This window comes from Macaca thibetana, chromosome 6, assembly GCF_024542745.1.
Source record: "Macaca thibetana thibetana isolate TM-01 chromosome 6, ASM2454274v1, whole genome shotgun sequence".
Classification (NCBI taxonomy): Eukaryota; Metazoa; Chordata; class Mammalia; order Primates; family Cercopithecidae; genus Macaca; species Macaca thibetana.
This window is the reverse complement of record NC_065583.1, coordinates 42213538-42239658: the sequence shown is the minus strand read 5'-3', so window position 1 is coordinate 42239658 and position 26121 is coordinate 42213538. Positions and strand designations below refer to the sequence as shown.

Genomic DNA, 26121 nt, shown 5'->3' with positions numbered 1-26121 from the left:
TAAGGTCTTACTATGTTGCCAAGACTGGTCTTGAACTCTTAGCCTCAAGTGATCCTCCTGCCTTGGCCTCCCAAAGTGTTGGGATTACAGGCATGGGCGACCACACCCGACCAATAAACATCAAATTCTATAAGAGGTTTATCCCTGTGATGAGAAGGAGGGGAGAGGTCAGGAAACGAGGGCTTCTGTTTTCATTGTAATATTTATATTTTAAAAATAAATGTGACAAACTGTTGATAGAAGACAGAGCTGGTGGTTGAGCCTTGGAGATTTAGAGACTTACTATGTATTTTTTTTAATTTCTTAAAATTTTTATTAATCATTTACAAGTAACAAAAACCCATTATGTATAAACACGTAAATAACATTTTTGACAAATAGTTATTTTTATTTTTTTCACATATTAAAACCCACTAAAAACAACCATTTTTCTAACCAACAACAACAAAAATCATTAGTGAGAAGAGTACTGCTGCTTTACATTTCTCCAAATCTCTTCAATGTCTGATGACAGACAAAAGATGGATTCTCATATCTGCTTTTGCATTCAGCCTATTACAATATCATACCAGATAGCCTCTCAAAAACTCCTCTGCACACTCATGAAAAAATGAGTGAAAAAGATAAATGATGGCCGGGCGTGGTGGCTCACACCTGTAAGCATTTTGGCTGAGGTGGGCAGATCACTTGAGCTCCAGAGTTCCAGACCAGCCTGGCCAACATGGTGAAACCCCGTCTCCACCAAAAATACAAAAATTAGCCAGGTGTGGTAGTGGGTGCCTGTAATCCCAGCTACTCAGGAAGCTGAGGCAGGAGAATTGCTTGAACCCAGGAGGCGGAGGCTGCAATGAGCTGAGATCGTGCCACTGCAACAGAGCAAGACTCCTCAAATAAAAAAAAGGAAAAACTATAAATGATGAAATGATGGCTAAGTGTTATAAAAACAGCTTTGACCTAGAATACCCTTAAAAGGCTCTCGAGGCCCCCCCGACCACACTTTGAGAACCACTGCTCTAGACAAATCTCTTCATTTTACATATAAGGACCCTGGACCTCAGAGAGAGTAAGTGAGAAACTCAACAGCACACAGCCTGTTAATAGGAGGATACAGACATTAGGCAGTTTGTCTCACTTCTCTTGGTTTAGGTTCTCAATTGGAAACCTGGGAAATACACCCTAATGACCTGTCCTATTCCCTGTAAGTTGCAAAGATTGTCACAATGTATTTATTACCCTCTCCCCAACATTTCTTTAATAAAAGAGGTAATCAACAAATTTGGTAAATTTTGCAACAGGCATACTGTGTTTGAACCTAAACTACAATATTTGAATTCAGGTCTCTATTTGAACAGAAACACTAAGGCAAATTCGACTGCATCCTACTCCATGCAAGCTAGTAATGACAAACTATACAGTAAATATCACAGGTAAATATGGAAAGCAGATTACCCATAATATCAGTATTTATCATATATTCTGTGCCTGAAATACAATTCAATGACATATTTCAGAAAAATTTTCTCAAGTACTGGCTGAAAGGGTGGTGGATACATTAAGAGACTGCAAATAAATTGGCGATCGTAAGAACTTTTTTAGATAAAATGGAGTTGTTCTGAAATGTAGACATTTTTCATTCCCTAACCAGACCTTATTCTTGTGTTTTTAAAGAAAATCAAGAAATCTTCTTGGCCACCTAGAGATGATTTCCTTTGTATCCCACGAGATGGTTCAGATCTTCTTTAAATGGATCATAGTCTTGTTATTTTAAACAACGCAGTCCCCAGATAAGCTGGTCCAGAGGAGGAAATTCTTCTCAAGGAACTCACTCCCAACTTTCATTTTGTTCAGGTTCTACATTCTTTGGTTCTGAATCATGAGTCACATCCACTTCTCCTTTCATTAATATAATAACATAATGGTAATTCTCCTTCTCAGTGAAAATAATTCACAACTGAGGCAAAGCGAACATTTTTCAGGTGAAGAGCTGCTTCTTCCCAGGTTTCTCTTTGAGCACATTCTTCCCAGGTCTCACCGAACTCCAAATGACCTCCAGGGAGTTGGAAACTGCCGGCTCCAACCGAGCGAAAAGGGGGTTTCCTCTTCCCCAGGAGGACACAACGCGGATGCTTGCAGCTGGTCACCACGATTCCAACTCTGGGCCGCCGCCCCCGCGGCTCTGCACTGTCAGTCACAGCGCGCGGAAGGACGCGCCTGGCAGCGGCAGGAAGTGACGCGCTTACCGCCCTTACTATGTATTCATTAGGAGAGAATGTATCTGCAATTTCCATTGTGTTTGAAATATTGCATTTAGAAAGAAAAGATCAAAGGACAGTAACTCCAGGAAATCGGTTAAGGCGAGGAGCCAGCATGACTTGGTGGGGGGCAGGTTGGGTCGGGGCTCTGGCCAGGCTTCTGGGATCTGGTGGAGGGTGGGTGGGCAGGCACATCCAGGCTCCCGAAGCTGGCAGGGGGCATGAAAGGAGGCGCCAAGGAGGAAGATTAAGGTACTATCAGAGTTAAGGGCAGAGCCCAGGGTAGCCCAGATGTTCCCGGAAGTGCAAGCACAGGAGAGCGGTGAGAGTGTGTGCACAGGGTGTGTGCCCATGGTCCCCGCAGACGTGGCAGCTCCGGGTAGGGGCTGAGCTAGGGCGGCCAGCCCTCCTTTACCCGGCTGGCTGCCAGTCCCAAGGGAGCCCTGTGCCAGCCCGGACAATGCACCAGGTAGACTCTGCTCGCCCCCTCCTGCCAGGCTAAGCTGACTTCCTGCAGGGGCCCCCTGTCTGTCACCAGCCTCAGCTTCTCCTTTTCCTCTGCACATCTAGAGCTTCTTCCCCACCCCCTGCCCTGGGAGCTCTGTGGCCTGGGACCCAGAGATAGTTGCAAGGTAGGGAGAGGGGGGTGCCTTTCCACAGGAAAAGGGATGCATGTGGGAGATGGGATAGTGTGGACAGGGGGACTGAGGGGCTAAAGGACATGGGCTTGTCCTGGGCAGCCTTTCCTGGCCTTCCCATGGGGAGGGCCACGCTGAGGGTGCAGGGCTAGAGGGAGGGGCTCCACCGGCTAAGATCTGTTCCAGGATGGCCCATCTGGGAAGGGGAAGCTGGGGAGTAAAAGTTTATTGGGCCTGTGAGGACCTCAGCTCTAGGGTTTACAGTTTTGCAGTTTGCTACCTTCACTACAGTGCCACCACCCCCATCTGATATCCAGCAGGGTGGAGTCAGACAGGGGTATGGATCATGACCCCCAGCTTTTGGTAGAAGAACACTGGGACTTTGACAGAGGAAGACTGGCACAGGGTTTCCTCAATCCATAGTGGGCAGAGCCAGGAGTCCACACTGGGTACCTCCTCTCCTCCAAGACCCCAGAACCTGATGCTGAGGCCTTGGCAGGGTGGCGGGGGCACAGCTATGGGATGAGGCATCCCCCTGCCTTCTAAGTTCATGTCCCCTCTACCTCTACCTCTACCTCTCCCACCACCAGGGCACCGCCTGTCTGTCTTCCGTGTGAGTGGGGAGTAAGGGGAGCCTAAGATGCTGGACAAGGACCCCCTTTCCCCAGGACTTGAAGAAGCAGGTGCTCTCTTCCCACTGCCTAGGATGTGGGGACAGCAGCCCATAGTGTGCCAAGACTCCTGACCCAGGGCACAGGATCTATTTAAGAATTTTGCTGGAGACCTGGGAAGAGGGGACAGTGGGAGGAAACTTGGGGGCCCAAACTGTATACGCTGAACTGGGATGAAACCAGCACTCTCTTTGTCCCTGTCTGAATGTCTTTGTCTCCCTGTGTCTGTTTCTTTTTTCTCTGTCTCTGTCTCTATCTTTATTTCTGTCTGTTTTTATGTGCCTTTTTCTTTCCCCTTTCATCTTTCTTTCTCCCTCTCTGTATCCCACTCTGCCTTTTCTGACTTTTCTTTTATTGTCTCTGCTGCCATGTGGTTTATCTCTTTATTCTCTACCTCTCCCCAGGTCTTTACTCTGACTTTTTGTCTTTCTGTCTTTGTCTTTGGTCCCTCCCGCCCTCATTCTCCTGCCTCAGGTTCCTTTGGGTGTTTGTCTCTTTCTATTTTAGTCTTTTTCTGTATGTATACATCCATGTCACCCTCTTTCTCTGCCACTCTCCTCCCAGGCTGGCCACTACTCCTGGCCTTCTCCAGCTGTGAACAGTTCATCAGGGCAGGAGTCCCAGAGGCAGCTTCCGGAGGTGCTTGGTGGCATCTGGGAACAACCTCGAGGTGACGGGCTGCCCATGGTCACCATCATCGTTGCTGTCTTTGTTCTGCTAGCAGTCTGCATCATAGTGGCAGTCCATTTTGGGCCAAGGCTGCACCAGGGCCATGCCACTCTCCCTACAGAGCCACTGATCCCAAAGCCAGATGGTGGCATCTACCTCATCCACTGGCGGGCACTGGGCCCCCAAGACAGTCCTGAAGAAGCACTGCGGGGCCCTCTTGTCCCTGGCTCCTGCTCTGCACCAGATGGACCCAGGCCCAGCATCGATGAAGTCACTTATCTGTAGGAGGGAGACTTTGGAAAGTTAACCTGACCTAGCTCAGAACAAGAAACCAGGCAGAGAACTAGGGCAAAAGCAAATTGGAGCCTGGGCATCAGAGCGTCAGAAGGGCACACTGGACTCAGCTGGAGCTGCTCTCTCAGAACATTTATAGAGAAAGCCCTGTGGTGGGCAGGAGAAATCAAAGCTTGAGGGCCCTGCCCAGAAACATGCGCTGGTGGCCTTCCCAAGGTCACCTCACAAAGTCCCTCCCTCCTCTTCAGGGACCACCAGACCCCTGAATCTCCTTTTCTGAGTCTCTGCCCCTTCATTGCACCTCTAATCTCCTTCCCTTGTAATGTGAATCCAACTCAGGAGATTCCACCACCTCCCCCAAGCAGGAATGTCAGAGGCCCCGTGGAGCGGCCCTCATCCTACAAAGGCCAGCCAGGGAGAGCCCAGGCGGAGAAGCTGGTGTCTGCCTTCCCTGAGACTCACTGGGCTCAAGGAAGTGACGAACGTCTGTTCTCCTTGATCAGTCAGGGGCAGTCCTTCGGCTGTTAGGGCCCAGACCTTGTTGACAAGCTCCAAAGTCCTTGTAAGCCCAAGCACAATTTGTAGTTCAAACATTGGCTTTCAGAGGCCCCCACTGACTCTGTCTTGCCTCCCCAGAAGGGATAGGGGGGATTTGGGAGGCTCTCATGGCCTCCCACTTTCTGTGTGCCTGGGCCTGTTGGAATAAGCCTAGAATGTACCATAGGACATTTCCCAGATCTTTCCAGCTGATGAGAAAACAGGAAAGGAAAAGGAGCTCCATGGAACTTGTTTTGGGAAGGAAGGAACGGGGTGGGGACCACTCCCAGCAGTGGGAGGGCCTGGGTCTAGTCAGCAGGGGGGTCAGGATGATGCATCCAGGAGCCAGAAAGACAAAACTGGGCCTTCTGGTGACTCAGTGCCTGCTGGTGGCACTGCCTTCCCCAGCACCTCTGAATCTCACTCGTCTGCAGTTAAGAACATGCAGACAAACATTCATGGCGGGACTTCTGGTGCTGTACCCTGGGGAACTCCTGGGGACAAGAAGTCCCCTGGCGGCATCAGCAAGACCCCAGCACAGCCAGGGAGGCTGGGAAATAACAGGAGATAAAAAGGAACAGAGGTGGGGATTGCAGAGTTTGCAGAGGGCAGGCTTGCCTCCTTTGGGATCTGGGAGCGGCAGCTAAAGTGTTAATAGCTGCCCCATGTTGTGGGTCAGCTATGTGCTGGACACCAGGCTTCTCTGTGGACCTACAGATATGATACCATTCACTCCTCACAGCAACCTCCAGGGGAGGGGCCACTGCTATCCCCATTTTACACTTGGGCAAACCGAGGGTTATCAAGATACTTAGGTAGACACAGGTACTAAGTGGTAGAGTCAGGATTTGAACCTGGGGCCATCAGACTCCACAGCCTAAGCCCCATGATAGGGACTGGATGGATTGGAAAGGCCTTTGATTCTGGGCTGGTTTCTAGTATACAAGCCACTGGTGTGATGATGGAGGATCTTCAGGCCTTGGGGACAGGGTGGCTGGGATACTTAGGAAGAGTGGGGACTGTTCCCTCTTGACTCCCTTGGCTCTGCCGTCCTTAGGGGCAGCCAGTTCCTTCTGACCCATGTGTGTCTGTGTGGAGCATTTCTCCGCAGTGATGCTGTACTCAGAAATGTATATTGAGCATTTGTGACCAAAAAAAAAAAAAAAAAAGGCCAGGCACGGTGGCTCACGCCTGTAATCCTAACACTTTGGGAGGCCAAAGTGGGAGGATCACCCAAGGTCAGGAGTTCAGGACTAGCCTGGCGAAACCCCGTCTCTACTAAAAATACAAAATTAGCTGGGCATGGTGGTGCATGTCTGTAAACCCAGCTACTAGGGAGGCTGAGGCAGGAGAATCACCTGAACCCTGGAGGCAGAGGTTGTAGTGAGCCAAGATCATGCCATTGCACTCCAACCTGAGTGACAACAGTGAAACTCCATCTCAAAAAAGAAAAAAAAAAAAAAGTGGGAGGGAGGGAACGAGCCCAGCCTGCTGAGACAAATGAAACTAACAGAGATAGGCTGCCTGCCCTCCCAGATGGGGGTAACTGCGCCACCACAGCGTGGAATCGGTGACTCAGTTGTAACCGTGATGGCGGAAGGTACGGCACGGCAGTTGGCTGTGCTGTCCAAGGCCCTCCAGGGACTGTCCCATCTCATCACACAAACTCTTTCCCCTTGTCCCTCTGCAGGCTCTCTCATCTGGCACCTATCGTTAGTGTCACCTGCTCCTTTGAGTGGCCCCTTGCCCAGGACACAGCTGTGTACCCTCGTGGCATCATCTGTGTGCTGGCTCAGGCCAGCCTGTGGTCCCTGCTCCCCAAGCCTCTCACTGAAGAGAAAGGCACTGAAAGAACAGGTGCCCTCAGCCTGACTAGTAGGCTCTGTCCAGATGGAAAATGACACCCAGCACCCTGCTGCCCTGTACTAGGATAAGGAGGGGTGCAGGGAGGCATGCATGTGCAGGCAGGTTTGGACATCAGGGACAGTAATTCCCATCTGTTATATCAGTTAGAGTCCAGCAGGAAAAAGACAACTCACTCACATTGGGTAATCTGAGGTGTGCTTTAAAAAGGGAAAAGGGTGGAGTATAAGGAAACCGCAAGTGAGAGGGAGTACTCTAGTGGGGTGGCAGGGGCGGAGTGGGGTGGATACACAGCTAGGCTTAAGGGGCCAGGGAAGGAAGTGATGCCAGAATCCTAGAGATAGTCATGATTACTCAAGAGTTGCCCGGCAGGAGAGTCCATAGCAACCTTGATGCTGCAGGGCAGGAGCCGGGGGATTCATTACCCCAAACTCAGTCTCCTCCTCTCCTCCATTCTCCTGCTGGGGCTCCCCAATAATGGAACATGACCAGGAGCCAAAGGGCAAGGGAGCCTGTCGATACCATCGAGAGAGTTCGGCGTCCCCAGGCAGAGGAAGGGCAGAAGGCTGGGGAGTGGGTCTGGAAGGCCCCATGAAAGACACCTGGCACATTCCCTAAGTACCTAGCATCCAGAGTTTACAAAAAACTTCCATACACTCAGTCCTCACAACAACTGTGAGGGAGGTAAGGCAGTGATTATGATCCCATTTCACAGGTTGAAGACACCGAGGCTCAGAGAGGGGAAACGACTGGCCCAAGGGGACAGGACTCATCTTAAGATGTCAAGTCCTGGACCCTTCCCTGCAAGGCCCCCTGTGGAAGGAAATAGCTCTGCTGGACATGCAGCCACTGAAGAAAGCCCCCAGTCCAGAGGCTTGGAGACCACTGGAGGCTCTGGCAGGGTGACCCTGGGTCTCAGGAGAAATCCGTGCGGAGAGGGAGGGGCTTTTCCATTCCACTGATGAGGAGCTCAGGCTCTTGGGACATTGTGGAGGTACTGGGCACCGCTGAGTTCTTCAAGCTGCCCACAGTAACCTCTTCCTTTTCCTCCTGCCGCAGGTGCTGGAGAACCTCTTGGGACAGCGAGAAGCTGCTGTCATCTGCAGGTTCTGGAACAGGGAAATGGGGGAGAGTGGAGAGAGGATCTTACACATTCCCACTCGAACACACCTAGAGGACTTGCTGGGAAGATCATCTAACCCTCCCTACCCCCTCTTCCTACCCACCCCCCAGCCACTGGGACTAGAGTTTCATGCAATCCTAGGCTAGAAGTGGTTTCAGGCCGGGCGCAGCAGCTCATGCCTGTAATCCCAGCACTTTGGGAAGCTGAGGCAGGTGGATCACGAGGTCAGGAGTTCGAGACCAGCCTGGCCAATATGGTGAAATCCCGTCTCTACTAAAAATACAAAAATTAGCCAAGCGTGGTGATGGGCACCTGTAGTCCCAGCTACTTGGGAGGCTGAGGGAGGAGAATCGCTTCAACCTGGGAGGTGGAGGTTGCCGTGACCCGAGATCGAGCCACTTCACTCCAGCCTAGACAGCAGAGCGAGACTCCGTCTCAAAAAAAAAAAAAAAAAAAAAGAGAGAAGTGATTTCAGAGAGAATGAAATTCCACCCTTTCACTTCTTTTTTTTTTTTTTTTTTTTTTTTTTTTTTTTTTTTTTTTTTTTTGAGACAGAGCCTATATCTGTCGCCCAGGCTGGAGTGCAGTGGTGCGATCTCAACTCACTGCAACCTCCGCCTCCCGGGTTCACTCCATTCTCCTGCCGAGTAACTGGGACTACAGGCACCCGCCACAACACCCGGCTAATTTTTTGTGTTTTTGGTAGAGACGGGGTTTCACCGGGTTAGCCAGGATGGTCTCGATCTCCTGATCTCGTGATCCGCCCGCCTCGGCCTCCCAAAGTGCTGGGATTACAGGCGTGAGCCACTGCGCCCGGCCCCACCCTCTCACTTCTGAAGCTGAAGCTGATGTTCAGAGAGGAGCAGAAACATGCCCGAGGTCATACAGTGAGGGAGTAGTGGAGCCAAGGCTGCAGCCCCAATCTCCTGTGCCCAGTACATACTGGCCTGGGACTCTTCTGTTTCCTCTGGAATCCTAGATGAAGTGAGGGGCCCCTAGAACCCATCTCTTCAGGCTCCACTGAGGGACTACAAAGACCTAAAAAAGCAATCTGGTGTGCTGGGAAGAGGGGGGCTTCTCCCAGGGAAGGAAGGGCAGGCCCAGGGCATGGTGCTGCTGTAGCCCCTTCTGACTCTTTGGGAGACCCTGGGACCCCTGACTCCTCTTGCCCTCCAGCCTATCAACCTCTCACCCTATCAACTCCTCACCCGAGTAGACAATGAGGCGGCAGTTGTTCTGAGACTCAGGGTTATCTGCCAGGATGTCCTCCAGTGTCCGGCAGAAGAGTTTGGCCTGCTCAAGCCGATCCTCCCGGCTAAATCCAGCTTGACCATATTGTGACATGGCAAACAAAGTCTGCAAGGGGGTGGCGTACTCCAGGACACAGGTGCCTGCCTAGAGGAGGTAAGAGGAAGACCAGACTAAGCCAGGGACCAGGCGGATGGAGAATGGAGGATCCAGTCTAGGCTGTGGCCCCCAGTACCACAGGCTGAGGCCCCACTCCCTCAGCCTGTAACGATAGAGTCCTGGGAGGTGGCCACCCTAATGGGGTCTATGCTGTCTGGCCTGCCTTTGCCTCTGATACCCAACTCTGAAATCAGGGACAGGGCCGGGCTAAATTTACCCTTCACAGATCCTTCTCCTAAGATCCTAGGGCAAGACCTGCAGAGCAAGGCTGTCAACTGCTCCAGCTAGGAATCAGGTCTGGGGCTGGGCTCTGGGGTTCAACTCTGATCTGGGTTCCCCTGCACCCACATGAAATCCTTCAGATGTTCTCACAGGCTTCGTCTGGGGCAGCTTTATGGTCAAGAGCATGGTATAGTCAAGTTGAAATCGTCTACTTTCCAATGGTGTCTCTGAGCCTCAGTGTCCTCCTCTGTAAAGTGGGGATGCTAACAGTCCCTACCCCATAGGGTGGTGGTGAGATTTCAATGAGGTGATCAGATGACACACCCAGAATAGCATCCAGCATGTAGTAAGTGCTCAATAAATGTTACTTATCATTATCATTTAGTGCTGAATCCTGCCCAGACCTGGGACCAGCTAGGGACACTACAGCTCAGAGAAGGGCAGTGAATTTTCATCAGCGCTTGGCTAGGGCCCAGGGTTCTGGGGTCCTGACCTCTGCCCAGAGACCCCCACTCCCCTGCACACTCACCCGCTGCCCGTTCTCCAGAAGCTCATAGATGCTGTTGCTGTAAACCCTATCTTTGATGCCAGCACGGTCAGCGGTCTGCTGGGGCAGTTTATCCAGGAAGCGAATGTTGGGATCAGCCATACTCAGGTTATCAGGCACCCCACAGTCCAACGGGAGGAGGATATACAGCCGCTGGCTCACTGCACCCCGTAGCAGGTTGTTGTAATGCTGATTGTAAGTTTGAATCCGGGCCTGGAGTCCTGAGGCAGGGAAGCCCAAGAAGTCATTCCTGCTAACCCTATCTCCCACCTAATTCAGGAGTGAGACCCAGGTCATTGGCCCCTGCAGTATGTAGGTGCCAGAGAATGGAGAGTCCAGTGCACCCTCATTATACAGGAGGCCAGGAGGGGCAGCGCCTCCAAAAGCCCTCCCCACCCCTTCTCTTACTGCACTGCCCTTTGCCCTCCCTCACTTCTTTCCTCAGATGTCTATGTCAGCCCCGCCCCTTTCCACCATGGCTTTCAGGGCTGAGAGGCAGGCACAGCCCTGGGAAGTGACATTTCCAGCATTCTCCTGTACCCAGATCAGTCTCCTAGCAGAAGCCCTAGGAGATAGCAATGAGATATGGAAGAGCTGCAGCTTTAGCCTGCAAGTCAGAGGAATAAAACACACAGGCTTAGGCCAGGCACAGTGGCTCACACCTGTAATCCCAGCACTTTGGGAGGCTGAGGCAGGTGGATCATTTGAGGTCAGGAGTTCGACACCAGCCTGGGCAACATGGTGAAACCATGTCTCTACTAAAAATACAAAAATTAGCCAGGCACGGTGGCACGTGCCTGTGATCTTAGCTATTCAGGAGGCTGAGGCAGGAGAATCACTTGCAACTGGGAGGCAGAGGTTGCAGTGAGCCAAGATCTTGTCACCACTGTACTCCACTCTGGGCAACAGAAAGAGACTTCATCTCAAAAAAAAAAAAAAGAGGCTCCACAGTGAAGTGGTCTAGGGTCCAGGCTCTGGACAAACCTGGGTTCAAATCCTTTCTCCTCCTCTCTCTAAGCTATGTGATGTCGGATAAATCACTTGATCTCTCAGAACTGCACTTAAAAAAAAAAAAAACCGCTGGGCACAGCGGCTCACGCCTATAATTCTAGCACTTTGGGAGGCCAAGGCGGGTGGATCACCTGAGGTCAGGAGTTTGAGACTAGCCTACCCAACATGGTGAAACCCGTCTGTACTGAAAATACAAAAATTAGGTGGGCATGGTGGTGGGCCCCTAAAATCCCAGCTACTTGGGAGGCTGAGGCAGGAGAATCACTGGAACCTGGGAAGCAGAAGTTGCAGTGAGCCCAGATTGTGCCACTTCATTCCCGTCTGGGCGAAAGAGTGAAACTCCATCTAAAAAAAAAAAAAAAAATCTAAGGCCGGTGCGGTGGCTCATGTCTGTAATCTCAGCACTCTGGGAAGCCGACGTGGGTGGTTTACTTGAGGTCAGGAATTCAAGATCAGCCTGGGCAACATGGTGAAACCCCATCTCTACTAAAAATACAAAAAAATTAGCCAGGCGTGGTGGTGGGCACCTGTAATTCCAGCTACGTAGGAGGCTGAGGCAGGAGAAAGACTTGAACCCAGGAGGCACAGGTTGCAGTGAGCCAAGATTGTGCCACTGCACTTCAGCCTGGGCAACACAGTGAGACTTCGTCTCAAAAAAAAAAAAAATCTAAAATAGTGATGGGCATGGTGACTCCTGCTTGTTACCTCCTCACTTTGGCAGGCCAAGGCAAGAGGATTGCTTGAGCCCAGGAGTTGAGACCAGGCTGGGTAACACAGCAAAACCCTCTTATTTTAAAAAATAAATAAACAAAACAGGAATGATTATTCCTTCCTCACAGGGTGTGAATTAGAAAATGCACATGAGGCCGGGCGCGGTGGCTCAAGCCTGTGATCCCAGCACTTTGGGAGGCCAAGACGGGCAGATCACGAGGTCAGGAGATTGAGACCATCCTGGCTAACACGGTGAAACCCCGTCTCTACTAAAAAATACAAAAAAAGTAGCCGGGTGAGGTGGTGGGCGCCTGTAGTCCCAGCTACTCGGGAGGCTGAGGCAGGAGAATGGTGTAAACCCGGGAGGCGGAGCTTGCAGTGAGCTGAGATCGAGCCACTGCACTCCAGCCTAGGTGACAGAGCGAGACTCCGTCTCAAAAAAAATAAAATAAAAGAAAATGTACATGAGAGCACACAACATGCAGTAAATATTTATTGAAATAATTTACGGCTGGGCGTGGTGGCTCATGCCTGTAATCCTACACTTTGGGAGGCTGAGGCAGGCAGATCACTTGAGGTCAGGAGTTCGAGACCAGCCTGGCCAATACGGTGAAACCCTGTCTCTACTATCTACTAAAAATACAAAAATTAGCCAGGCTTGGTGGCAGGTGCCTGTAATCCCAGCTACTCGGGAGCCTGAGCCAGGAGAATCACTTGAACCTGGGAGGAGGAGGTTGCAGTGAGCCGAGATGGTACCACTGCACTCTAGGCTGAGTGACCGAGCGAGATTCCTTCTCAAAAAAAAAAAAGAATTCACGAGTGACCTTGGGTAAGTCACTTAATGGCTCTAAGCCCCATATTCCTTTCTGCAAACCAGGCATCATAGTGACATCCTTCATGCCTTGGGATTAAAGGATTTCGTAGACATGAAAACGCTTTGAAAAGTATAGTGAGTTCTGTGTGTTAAGAAACACAAGAGGCTGTGTGTCTTAGTGTCTATTTTGTTAGATCTAGAAATGGGGGCAGAGAGGATGGCCCACCTGGCAGGATCAGCCGCAGATATCCAATGTAATATGACCATGCCAGCCCATGGGCCACGTTGAAATTCCCTTTTTCACAGACTGCAGAGATCTCAGCTGGGGTCAGGCCCTGTGGACAGCGGGATGGGGATGGGGGGCCTCCATCAAGGACACCCAGTGAACTCCTCCTCCTCCTCCTCCAAGGCTTCCCAACCTGCTCCTGACTTGATCCCTCCTTTGCCATTGTCAAACCCACTGTTCCAGGACATTATACGTTCTACTCCATGGACTCCAACCTTTAAACCAGTTCCACTTCCAGTATTCAGCTCAGGGCAGGTCACACCAGCCACAGCCTCCACTTGGCCAGAGCTTCTACCTCCCCCTGTGTCATACCTTGAGGCCCAAGAGGATGTTCAGTGCCTGCGAAAGGCCCAGGAGGGCAAGCATCCAAGTGAAGGGCAGGCCGACCGCATTTGGAAGGGAATAGTAGAAATAGCCGGACAGCAGCAACAGGGTCCCATGTTGGAACGGGCAGCCCAGGCAGGCCCGCACAGTCCTCCAGTAGCTGTCCCGGTACCTATGGGTGACAGCCAGGCCCCAGCCCCCAGCCCAGCTCAGCCAGAGAGGTTCAAGGAGGGGCAGGGCTAGGCATCAAGGGCGTGACACATGTTGGAAACCCTGTCACCATGGGTACTGCAGTGAGTCACCTGGAGTGGATGTGGCGCAGCTCCTCGGCCAGGCTGCAGACCCCATTTAACAGCTGTCCCAGCTGCAGGGAGGCTAGGTGGAGCACCAGGCACCGGAGAATGTGCTCTGGTGACTCTCCTAGCCCCCAAAGGGTCCCCAGGCAGGCAGTCAGCAGAACCAAGGCTGCCTTCTGGGCCCCGTGACCCCTGGGACACGGGATGGATGGATGCAGACTGGAGCGGGTCATCTGTGGGCACCAAGAAATGCATGATCATTCTCCCCTTGCCCGCCTGCCCTTCTGGGACTGAGGCTCTGGCTGGGCATTTCCTCCCAGTTCCCCTTTCCCTGGTGCCCAGCCACTCCCAAAGGCTGCTCTTAGAGACACCTCTAGGAGACAGGCTGGGACTTAGTCACCCCAAAGCTCCTGTCTCTGCGATGTTTGCTGAAAACAGAGCAGGTCCTACACACACATGCCCCACCAAGCCCCAGGGAGACCACAGGTGTGGTGAAGAAAGAAGGCAGCAACTACCCCAGACCCAGACTTGAAGCTGTCCTGTGCAGCCCTACCCAACCAAGAACCCTTGGGGACCTGGGTTCCCCTGTCCCCGGAACTCACCCCAGGGAGGACCTTAGTCAATAAAGTGGAAAACAGAGCTCAGGGAGTGGGGATAGGGCAACCAGCAGGCACCCCCTCGCCTCTGGGTGCCAGGGGCCCTAGGCTTGGCATTCTGCCAGGCTGATCTTGAGCCTACCGTCTGCCTCCCAGACACAGGCTGCTCTGGATGATGACGAGGAGAGAAGGCCCGGCGCTACCAGCAGCCAAGGGCAGCTTCTCTGAGTGCAGCCTGAAAATGAGACGTTAACAACGATTGATTTCTCCACAACACTCTAGCCCTGGCGTCTCTCCAAACCACAGCTTTAGTGGTGCTGGGAAGGAGGGTATTTCCTCTTCCTGGGGAGAGGTAGGACCCTTCCCTCAAAGCCCTGATGAGCTGGACCTGAGTCCTGGGGTCAGGGGTGAGGTTTGAGAAAGACTCCGTTCCATTGCCCTATGCTACCCCCAAACCAAGCATGTTTAGAAACACTCACCACAGTCACAGCTCTGAACACCAGGTTCCCCTCAAGCCACCACGATCAAACACACTGTGCCCAACACTGAGCAGGACTCCACACGCTCAGCCAAAGGCAGCACACACATCACACGATGCTTCCCGTCTCATATTTTTCTTCTGGTTCCCAGAATGCAGATTCTTTTTCTCAAAAGTGTGACCTAGGAGGGAGGAGTGGAAAAATGAGCAGTTATTTCCGGTAACAAGAGCTTTTTTTATAAAGCGCTTGGTGTGGGAGAGGAGGGGCACAGAGGAATGGGGGTTTGGCTCTTTGCAGGAAACGGCCACGCCTGTGACTTCTCCAAGAGAGCCTGCTGGTTCTGGTTGTGGGGATGATATTAGGTAAGTGCAAAAGTAATTGCGGGCCTGGCACAGTGACTCATGCCTGTAATTCCAGCTCTTTGGGAGGCTGAGATGTGTGGATCACTTGAGGTCAGGAGTTCGAGACTAGCCTGACCAACATGGTGAAACCCCATCTCTACTAAAAGCAAAAATTAGCTGGGCGTGGTGGTGGGCGCTTGTAATCTCAGCTACTTGGGAGGCTGAGGCAGGAGAATCACTGGAACCTGAGAGGCAGAAGTTGCAGTGAGCGGAGATTAGGCCATTGCACTCCAGCTTAGGCAACAAGAGTGAAACTATCTCAAAAGAAGAGAAAAGAAAAATGATCTAACCTACATTGTTTGAGTGTAGGTTATAAAATCCCATGCATCAACCTAATAATAATAATTAATAATAATAATAGTAATAATAATAATGTGTTTACCTTGTTCCAGACATTATGCCAAGTGTTGCATATATCACTTCACTTGTATATCATTTCACCAGCCACCCTGTCAGGTAGGTATAATTCTAGCCCCATTTTATAGATGGATAATCCAAGGCTCAGGGAGGTGAAATAACTGACCTAAGTAATTGAGAGTGGGGACTTGAAGCCTGGTGGCTTGCTCCAAAGCCCAACTTGCTCTGGCCTTGATTTCATGCCAGTAATCCCAGCACTGGTGGCTAGAAGAGCCACCAGAGCACATTCTTCAGTGCCTGGTGCTCCACCTAGCCTCCCTGCAACTGGGACAGCTGTTAAATGGGGTCTGCAGCCTGGCCGAGGAGCTGCGCCACATCCACTCCAGGTGAGTGGAGGCCAAGGCAGGAGGATCACTTGAGCCCAGAAGTTTGAGGCCAGCCTAAGCAACATAGGGAGATCCCATCTCTAAAAAAAAAAAAAAAAAAAAAAATTAGCCAGGCGTGGTGGCACACGCCTATAGTCCCAGCTACTTGGGAGGCTGAGGTGGGAGCATCACTTGACCCCTGGAGGTAGCAGTGAGCTGTGATGGCGCCACTGCACTCCAGCCTGAGTGACAGAGTAAGACCCTATCTCAAAAAAAAAAAAAAAAAAAAAGGCCAGGGGCAATGGCTCACCCTTGTAATCCCAGCACTTTGGGAGGCCGAAGCAAATGGATCACTTGAGGTCAGGAGTTCGAGACCAGCCTGGCCAACATAGTGAAACCCCCATCTCTACTAAAAATACAAAAAATTCGCTGGGCATGGTGGTGGGCACCTATAATTCCAGTTACTCCGGAGGCTGAGGCAAGAGAATCGCTTGAACCTGGGAGGCGGAGCTTGCGGTGAGCCGAGATCGTGCCACTGCACTCCAGCCTGGGCAACAAGAGCAAAACTCCATCTTAAAAAAAAAAAATAAATAAAGTCCGGGTGCAGTGGCTCACTCTTATAATCCCAGCAATTTGGGAGGCCAAGGCAGGCGGATCACCTGAGGTCAGCAGTTCGAGACCAGCCTGACCAACATGGAGAAACCCCATCTCTACTAAAAATACAAAAAATTAGCTGGGCGTGATGGTGCACGCCTGTAATCCCAGCTACTTGGGAGGCTGAGGCAGGAGAATCACTTGAACCCGGGAGCAGAGGTTGCAGTGAGCCGAGATCGTGCCACTGCATTCCAGCCTGGGCAACAAGAGCGAAACTCCATCTCAAAAAAAAAAAAGAAGAAGAAGAAAGAAAGAAAAAGAGAGCAAGAGAAAGGAAGGAAGGGAAGGGAAGGGAAAGTCTGAACTACATTGTTTGAGCATAAATTATAAAACCCCCATTCCAGAGAGGGGCCTGCCCCACACTCAGAAAGAAGGAACACATGCTCAGAGAGGCCAAGAAGAATCTAGACAGACGGGTGTGGCTGGGTTTCCCCACTCATTCTATTAGCATTAGCACATACCCTTTCTGTCCAATTATATTTCAACAAGGGTGTCCATACTTTGATGAACCTAAACATAAAAATAGACAATTTGCCCTCTGTCTTTAGGTCTTCATTCTGAAGGCCTCTGTGACACATAAAACTCTGATCAAATAAATTTGTATATTTTTCCTCCCGTTAACCTGCCTCTTGTCAGTGATTTTCAGCAAGCCTTCACAGGGCAGAGGGGGAATTTTTCCTTGGCCTTGATGCAAGCTTTTAGTTCCCTTGGGGTGGGAATTGTCTCTGGCTACAGTAAGCTGCTTCAAAAACGGGGCAGGCCTGGAGAATGAGGCTAGAATGGCACCTGCAGAGCAGCAATAGTTCATTCCTATACAGGTCAGAGGGTCCTTGCCCTGGACCCTTCCCCACATCATGACTAGGCACGGGAAGACACACATTCATAGATGCCCTGGCCTCAGAGGAGCAATGAGGCTTCCTGGAAAGTCTGGTTTTTCAAAATCATGTCCTAAGAGTGCAGGACACTTTCTCTAACCTACAATAGGCTCACATAAAGACCTAGGAGAAGGCCAGGGAGTGGCTCACGCCTGTAATCCCAGCACTTTGGGAGGCCGAGGCAGGCAGATCATGAGGTCAGGAGATCGAGGCCATCTTTGGGAGGCTGAGTCAGGAGAATCACTTGAACCCGAGAAGCGGAGGTTGCAGTGAGCCAAGATTGTGCCACTGCACTCCAGCCGGGGTGACAGAGCGAGACTCTGCCTCAGGAAAAAAAAAAAAAAGACCCAGGAGAATATATGACAAAGTGCTAACAAAGGTTCCTCTGTGCAGTTGGAATATGGGTGATTTTTATTCTATTGCCCTTTTTTGCTCATTGTGTTTTCTAAGATTTCTTTTCCTTACATTGAACATGTATCATTTGTTTAATGTTTGTTTGTTTATTTATTTATTTATTTTTGAGACAGAGTCTGTCTCTGTCGCCAGGTTGGAGTGCAGTGGCGCGAACCTGGCTCACTGCAACCTCTGACTCCCTGGTTCAAGCAATTCTCCTGCCTCAGCCTCCAGAGTAGCTGGGATTACAGGCATGTGCCACCATGCCCAGCTAATTTTTGTATTTTCAGTAGAGACGGGCTTTCACCATGTTGGCCAGGATGGTCTTGATCTCCTGACCTCGTGATCCTCCTGCCTTGGCCTCCCAAAGTGCTGGGATTACAGGCATGAGCCACTGCGCCTGGCCTGTTTAATGTTTAAAATATGCCGTAAAGAAAGAAAATCCAGCTGGGCACGGTGGCTCACGCCTGTAATCCCAGTGCTTTGGGAGCTCAAGGCAATAGGATCGCTTGAGCCCAAGGAGTTAAAGGCTGCAGTGAGCTATGATCACACCACTGCACTCCAGCCTGGGCAACAGAGCAAAACCTAGTCTCAAAAGAGAGAGAGAGACAGAGAGAAAGAGAGAGAGAGAGAGAATTCCAACATTGTCTCAGTCTTAAGACCTCCTTCCGGTCAGGCGTTATGGATCACGCCTGTAATCCCAGCACTTTGGGAGGCTGAGGTGGGAGGATCACTTGAGCCCAGGAGTCCGAGGCCAGCATGGGCAACATAGGGAGACCCTGTCTCTACCAAAAAAAAAAAAAAACCACCTCCTTCCACTTCCTTCTGTCCCCTCTCCCTCCCCTACCTGCTACTCTGGGCTCATTTCCCTGAATCTGAATCTGCTCTAATGCAGGCCTTGCAGGCTCAGAAGGCATTGAGGCCAGGTCATGCAGACAAAGTAAGCTGTGGCTTGGCCAAAAAGAGTGGGAATGATGGGGGCCAGGGAAGCCAGGAGGCCAGCCTAGCCTGGCCTGATTGGAGAGAAAGGTCCTATAAGGTAGGGGAGGGAGTGCAGTCTGCGAAGGGAGCAGAGGCCCCCTGCCACCTGAGCCTTCCAATGCCAGGCCAGGATTTCTGCACACCCTTTATCCATGCAGTTTATCCCTGTGTGTACTGTGCTCTGCATGGGATAGGACTGCTGGTGCACGTGCCAGGTCAGTACTCATTGTCATGGCATCTACAGTTGGACAGGGGAATGGGCAGAACACAACTGTATGAGTAAGTAGTTAACTACAGATGTGGCAGGGCTACGAGGAATGCACTCAGCCTACTGCTGTGTGCAGAAGTTGGAATACCCAGGGTCAAATTTCCCTGAAGGCGGCCATTTACGCTGAGTTTGGGAGGAGGATGGGAGTGATGGGGGGTGGGTGGGTCTGCAACATTCTGAAGGGAGCAGCACACACAAAGGCCCTGGAGTAGGAAGGAGCCAGGCCGGTGGAGGAACAGAGCAATGGCTGGTGTGGCTGGGGCATGTAAGCATGTTGCCTTCAACATGCTTATGTTAGTTTCCAAGAACTGCCATAACAAAGTATCACAAATTTCGTGGCTAAAAACAACAGATGTTTATTCTCTCATAGTTCCAGAGGCTAGAAGTCCAAAATTAAGGTGTTGGTAGGGCCACACTTCCTCTGAAATCTCTAGAGTAGCAGTCCCTAATCTTTTTGGCACCAGGGACCGGTTTCTTGGAAGACAATTTTTCCATGGATGGGTAGGGGGATGATTTCAGGATGAAACTGTTCCACCTCACATCCGAACATTAGTTAGATTTTCCTAAGGAGCACGCAACCTAGATCCCTCGCATGTGCAATTTGCATGTGCAATTCACAATAGTTTGTGGTCCTATGAGAATCTAATGCCACCACTGATCTGACAGGAGGCAGAACTCAGGCTGTAATGCTCACTCACCCACTGCAGCCCGGTTCCTAACAGGCCACAGACCAGTATTGGTCCAAGGCCCAGGGACTGGGGACCCCTGTTCTAGAGAAGGATCTCTCCTTGCCACTTCTACCTTCTGGTATTCCCAGGTGTGCCTGGACCCAATCTCTGCCTACTTCGTCACATGACATTCTCCCTTCTGTGTGTCTCTGTCTTCACATGTCCTTTCTTCTTATGAAGACACCAGGCAAGGTACAGTGGCCCATGCCTGTAATCCTAGTGCTTTGGGAGGCTGAGGCAGGAGGATTGCCTGGGCAACATAGGGAGACTCCATCTCTAAAAAAAAAAAAAAGAAAGAAAGAAAAAAAAGGAAAAAAAAAAGGCCAGGCACAGTGGCTCATGCCTGTAATCCTGGCACTTTGGGAGGCAGAGGTAAATGGATCACCTGAGGTCAGGAGTTCGAGACCAGCCTGGCCGACATGGTGAAACCCCATCTCTGCTAAAAATACAAAAAATTAACTGGGTATGGTGGCAGGCGCCTGTAATCCCAGCTTCTTGGGAGGCTGAGGTAGGAAAATCACTTGAACCCAGGAGGCGGAGGTTGCAGCGAACTGCAATCACACCAGCTTGAGCAACTCTAGCTTGAGCAACAACAGCAAAACTCCATCTCAAAAAAAAAAAAAAAATTACCTGGGCATGGTGGCTAACGCCTGTAATCCCAGCTTCTCAGGAGGCTGAGGCAGGAGAATCACTTGAGCCCAGAAGGTGGAGATTGCAGTGAGCTGAGATTGCACCACTACACTCCAGCCTGGGGGACAGAATGAGACTTCATCTCCAAAAAAAAAAAAAAAAAGCACCACTCGTTGGATTAGGACCCACCCTAATGCCCTCTCCTTACTCAGTTGCATCTGCAAAAGCCCTATTTCCAAGTTCCAAGTAAGGTCACATTCACAACTACCACAGGTTAGGATTTCAGCATTATCTTTTTGGAGACACAACTTGATTCATAACAGAGTCAGTGGTATAAGAATGGGACTGGAGGGTGGGTGGGACCATTGTGGCCTGTGGCCAGGACCTCAGTACCTAGGAAGCGTCACAACAGCTGCATGCATGGGATTGTTCTCAGCAGTCAGACACACATCAGCTGTATTGACAGGCAGGGACATCACAGCTCTTCCAGACTGACCATCTGGTCCTCCGAAGAGGAAGCTGAGGGCCACGGAGGGAAGTTAGGCCCAAGTTCCAGGCTGCCTGGCTCATTGGCTGCAGCTCTCAGGCCGGTGGTGCTGAGTTCCCACACGCCTCTCCACGCCTGCTTCTTCCTCTGGTAGTTGCTTCTTCCCTCCAGACACCTTGGAAGTGCTGGCTCTCATTTCTATTTCCAGCTGAGTTACAGCTCTCACAAGTCTTCCCTGAAACTCATCATCAGTGCTTCTGGTGAGAAATAAGCCCCCATGCTTTCATTCAGGGGACCCTGGGCCTTGGACAGAGTGTGAATGGGGTAGGGAGGCCTCTGGCCTCTACGGAGCCACTCTTTTGCCCACACAACCTCAGTGCCCCTTAATCCTGCCAGAACAGGGACATTGGGGGGATTTTAATATCAGTTGATCACAGTAGACCTGGTTTCCAATCTGGTCTCTGCTTCTCCTGGCTGTGTGACCTTGGCCCGGATATGCAACCTCTTTAAACCCAAATTTCCTTATACCTAAAATGGGGATAGCAACATCTTTTATCTGACAGAATTATTTTGAGAATGGAAAGAAAAAATGCATAAATGCATGTGCAGACCTGACTTGTAAATGCTCAGTAATTGTTAAGGTTTTTTGTTTTTTGGTTTTTTTTTGAGATGGAGTCTCACTTTGTTGCCCAGGCTGGAGTGTAGTGGTACAATCTCAGCTCACTGCAACCTCCGCATCCCGGAATCAAATGATTCTCCTGCCTCAGCCTCCTGAGTAGCTAGGACTGCAGACACATGCCACCTCACCTGGCTAAGTTTTGTGTTTTTAGTAGAGACGAGGTTTCACCATGTTGGCCAGGCTGGTCTCAAACTCCTGACCTCAAGTGATACACCCATCTCGGCCTCCCAAAGTGCTGGGATTACAGGTATGAGCCACCTTGCCCAGTCATTTTTTGTTTTTGTTTTTGTTTGCTTGTTTGTTTGTTTTTGAGACAGGGTCTGTCTCCCAGGCTGGAGTGCAATGACAATCACAGCTCATTGCAGCTTTAACCTCCCAGACTCAGGCGATCCTCCCACCTCAGCCTCCCAAGTAGCAGGGACTATAGATTTGTACCACGACACCTAGCTAATTTTTGTGGGTTTTTTTGTTTTTTTTTTTTTTTGTAGAGATGGGGTTTCACCATGTTGTCCAGGCTGGCTTAGAACTCCTAAGCTCAAGCAATCCACACACCTCAGCCTCGAAAAGTGCTGGGATTACAGGTGTGAGCCACTGCATCCTGCCAGTAATTGCTAACTCTTATCACCCACCACCAGCACCATCACCATCATTATCACCACTGACAATCAAACTCTTGGAGTTGCCAGCCCCTCTCACCTTGGTTTCTACCTTGGGCTCAAATCACCTCTCCAGCAGACACAGAGATTTGATGTCTAATCCAGGGGTGGCTTCTGGGTCTGACTCCAACTGCCCTTCTGTTATAATTCTATTGTCCCATCATGGAATTAACTATTGTGTCATGGTCTTCCCTAAACAGGGTGCTATCCTAGTAGACATGACAAGGAAAGAGGGGCCAGATGATGGCATGATTGGAGGCAGGGAAGCACAGCTGGCTGGCTGAGCTGGTGCATCTTCAGGAGGTGAACAATGAACCCACATTTTGTTGGAAGGAGGTATCTAGCCGGGTGCAGAGATCTACCATTTATTTATTTATTTATTTATTTATTTATTTTTGAGATGGAGTTTTGCTCTTGTTGCCTAGGCTGGAGTGCAATGGTGTGATCTCTGCTCACTGCAACCTCCGCCTCCCAAGTTCAAGCAATTCTCCTGCCTCAGCCTCCCTAGTAACTGGGATTACAGGCATGCACCACCATGCCCGGCTAATTTTGTATTTTTAGTAGAGATGGGGTTTCTCCATGTCGGTCAGGCTGGTCTTGAACTCCCCACCTCAGGTGATCCACGCCCCTCAGCCTCCCAAAGTGCTGGGATTACAGGCGTGAGCCACTGCGCCCAGACTTATTTATTCGTTTTGATAATAGCTTTATTGAGATATGTCATATATTATATAGCTCACCAACTTAAAGCATGCTATTCAATTCAATGGTTTTAAGTATATTCACATAGTTGTGCAACCATCACCACAGTTAATTTTAAAACATTTTTGTCATGCCCAAAAGAAACCTGTACCTTTAGCCATTGATATTGTTTGACTGTATCCCCACCCAAAATCTCATCTTGAATTGTAATCCCCATAATCCCTACATGTCAAGGGTGGGACCAGGTGTAGGTAATTGGAAGATTGGGTGGTTTCCACTATGCTGTTCTTATGATAATGAGTGAGTTTCATGAGATCTGATGGCTTTATAAGCATCTGGCATTTTCCCTGCTTACACTCATTCCATACTGCTGCCCTGTGAAAAAGGTGCCTGCTTCTCCTTTGCCTTCTGCCATGATTGTAAGTTTCCTGAGGCCACCCAAGCCATGCAGAACTGTGAGTCAGTTAAACCTCTTTCCTTTACAAATTACCCAGTCTTGGGTATTTCTTCATAGTAGTGTGAGAATGGACTAATATAGCCATCAACCCCCAACCACCAATACCCCTACCTCATCCCCAGACAACCACTAATCTGCTTTCTGTATCTATAGATTTGCCTATACTGGACACAACATAAATGGAATCATGCAATATGTGATTGTGTCCGACTTCTTAGCATCTCCGGTTTTTTGGCTGTTTTTCATGTGTGTGTTTTTGAGATGGAGTCTCGCTCCGTCACCCAGGCTGGAGTGCAGTGGTGCAATCTCAGCTCACTGCAACCTCCACCTCCTGGGTTGGAGCGATTCTCCTCCCTCAGCCTCCTGAGTAGCTGGGATTACAGGTACGAGTCACCATGCCCAGCTAATTTTTTGTATTTTTAGTGGAGACAGAGTTTCACAATGTTGGCCAGGCTCATCTCGAACTCCTGACCTCAGGTGATCCGCCCTTCTTGATCTCCCAAAGTGCTGGGATTACAGACCTGAGCCACTACGCCCTGCCCTTAGCATCATGTTTTACAGGTTTACCTATGTTGTAGCATGTATCGTACTTCATTTCTTTTTATCCTTTTTATTGCCAAAAACATTCCATTGTGTATAATATTCCATTGATATACCACTTTTATTGACCATTAATTAGTTAAGGACATTTGAGTTATTTCCACTTTTTGACTATTATAAATAATGCTGCAATGATCATTGATGCCCAGGTGTTTGTGTGGACATACATTTTCATTTCTTTTGGGTATGTACCTGGGAGAGGGGATGCTTGGTCCTGTGGTAACTCTAGATAAATGAACTTTTGAAGAACTGCCAGACTGCTTTCCAAGTGGTTGCACCATTTTGCTTTCCCACTAGTTATGTGTGAGGGTTCCAGTTTCTCTGTATGCTAGTGAATATTTGCTATTCTCTGTCTTTTAAATTCTAGCCATCTAGTGTATATAAAGTGATATCTTATTTTTTTATTTAAAAAAATTTTGGGCCAGGCTCGGTGGTTCTCGCCTATAATCCCAGAACTTTGGGAGGCTAACGCAGGTGGATCACGAAGTCAGGAGATCGAGACCATCCTGGCCAACATGGTGAAACCCCGTCTCTACTAAAAATACAAAAATTAGCTGGGCATGGTGGTGGGTGCCTGTAATCCCAGCTACTTGAGAGACTGAGGCAGAAGAATTGCTTGAACCCAGGAGGCAGAGGTTGCAGTGAGCCGAGATGGTGCCACTGCACTCCAACCTGGTGACAGAGCAAGACTCTATTTCAGAAAAACAAACAAACAAACAAATAAACAAAAACAAACTGGGGGCTGGGTGCAGTGGTTCAAGCCTGTAATCCCAGCACTTTCGGAGGCCAAGGTGGGCAGATCACCTGAGGTCAGGAGTTCAAGACCAGGCTGGCCAACATGGCGAAACCCTATCTCTACTAAAAATTAGCCAGGTGTGGTGATGCATGCCTGTAATCCCAACCACCCAGGAGGCTGAGGCAGGAGAATCGCTTGAATCTGGGAGGTGGAAGTTGCAGTGAGCCGAGGTCATGCCACTGCACTCCAGCCTGGGTGACAGAGTGAGACTCCATCTCAAAATAAATAAATACAAACATACATACATGAATAAATAAATAAATAAATGAAATAAATTGCTGGGGGCCTATGGTACAGGGTGAGCAGGGCCTGAATCAGGACCCTAACCCGGACCTGACCTGAATTGCAACCCCAACCCAACTGCAACCCTGACCACGACCCCAGTGCATTTTATAGAAAGGAAGTCAGACAGGGAAGGAGAAGAATAGGATTTGATGTCATCATGTTGTCCGGCATCCACGGGCCTTTATTCAGAGTTGGGTTAGAGCCTCCATCTGGAAAATGTGGATGCTAAGTTGGGCATTATGTGGTTAACCTGACTTATTTTGAGCAGTTGGCTTTCCCGTCTTGAGGAATGCAGATTCCAGCAGTGGCCCAGGGCAAAGAGTGTACGTCATTGATGAGAGCAGGAAAATGAAACTGTTTAGTCAGACTTTCATGCCAGCTGTTTGTGAGATGCTATCTACCCCAGGGACTATAATCGCTGGCACAATCCTAGTCCCTAAAGGAAAGCCACTGGCCCTTGTAGAAGAAATCAGAAACAGAAATGACGTGAAGGTGTTTAATGTCTCTAAGGAAGACAAAAACCACCTTCTGCCAGATATTGTGATGTGTGTGCAGAGAAGCAGGAAGTGAAGACAGGAAGTGAAGAAAGACGCACATGTCTTCACTGCTTTTCTACCCGTGAAGGAGTGCCCAGTTCAAGAAGACCCCGATGGAGTCCTGCCTGTTGAGGCTGTATGCCTTTGGGGTTATGAAAGCTTGTGGGCTTTTCTAGTGAAAATGTCAAATGTTTTCCATAAAATGTTTAAAAGATCAAATTAGTCTTAATGCTGGATTGTCTGTACAGGATTAATAATACATTGTGGCTTATGTATGCTTAAAGATTTCTGTTTATTTCCTCTTGCAGTCGTGCACATGATTTGGGTAAATTATGAGATGAGAAATGGTTTTCAAAGTATTGGATGGAATTTGCCCCCACTGAAGTTTATAAATGTGTTCACAGGGATGGGGGGAAAATAGCTCATTGCCTAATCAATTTTGCAGGTCATGAAAATGAAATTCCTCTCCAGGTGCAGCTTCAGTCTCATGCAACTTAAAATAATAACAGTTATTTGATTTTTTAAAAAAATTAT

The 26121-nt window shown here is 49.8% G+C and overlaps 2 protein-coding genes and 2 pseudogenes across 4 annotated transcripts; 2 read left to right on the top strand and 2 right to left on the bottom strand.

The window, feature by feature from the left end:
* Nucleotides 1-299: 299 nt before the first annotated feature.
* On the bottom strand, nt 300-2288 carry LOC126956105 (nucleotide triphosphate diphosphatase NUDT15-like; annotated as a pseudogene). Its single transcript, XR_007726245.1, has one exon. The product of XR_007726245.1 is annotated as a nucleotide triphosphate diphosphatase NUDT15-like (transcript).
* A 255-nt stretch (nt 2289-2543) lies between these two features.
* On the top strand, nt 2544-5299 carry SMIM33 (small integral membrane protein 33). Its single transcript, XM_050792973.1, has 3 exons — nt 2544-2631; nt 3481-3503; nt 4126-5299. Exons 1-3 carry the CDS (start codon nt 2544-2546, stop codon nt 4513-4515), a joined length of 501 nt encoding a protein of 166 aa, XP_050648930.1. The 3' UTR covers nt 4516-5299.
* A 1811-nt stretch (nt 5300-7110) lies between these two features.
* Nucleotides 7111-14980, bottom strand: STING1 (stimulator of interferon response cGAMP interactor 1). 2 transcript variants are annotated; one of them, XM_050795064.1, is made up of 8 exons: nt 14741-14980; nt 14404-14496; nt 13672-13898; nt 13358-13541; nt 12986-13094; nt 10206-10444; nt 9256-9442; nt 7111-8033 (listed from the first exon to the last, which is right to left on the bottom strand). In XM_050795064.1, exons 3-8 carry the CDS (start codon nt 13896-13898, stop codon nt 7840-7842), a joined length of 1140 nt encoding a protein of 379 aa, XP_050651021.1. In that variant the 5' UTR covers nt 14404-14496; nt 14741-14980; the 3' UTR covers nt 7111-7839. The 2 variants fall into 2 exon arrangements, with proteins under 2 accessions (XP_050651021.1, XP_050651022.1); XM_050795065.1 differs by lacking the exons at nt 14404-14496; nt 14741-14980 and adding an exon at nt 14268-14397.
* A 112-nt stretch (nt 14981-15092) lies between these two features.
* LOC126956103 (cancer-related nucleoside-triphosphatase-like) lies at nt 15093-25621 on the top strand (annotated as a pseudogene).
* The last annotated feature ends 500 nt before the right edge of the window (nt 25622-26121 follow it).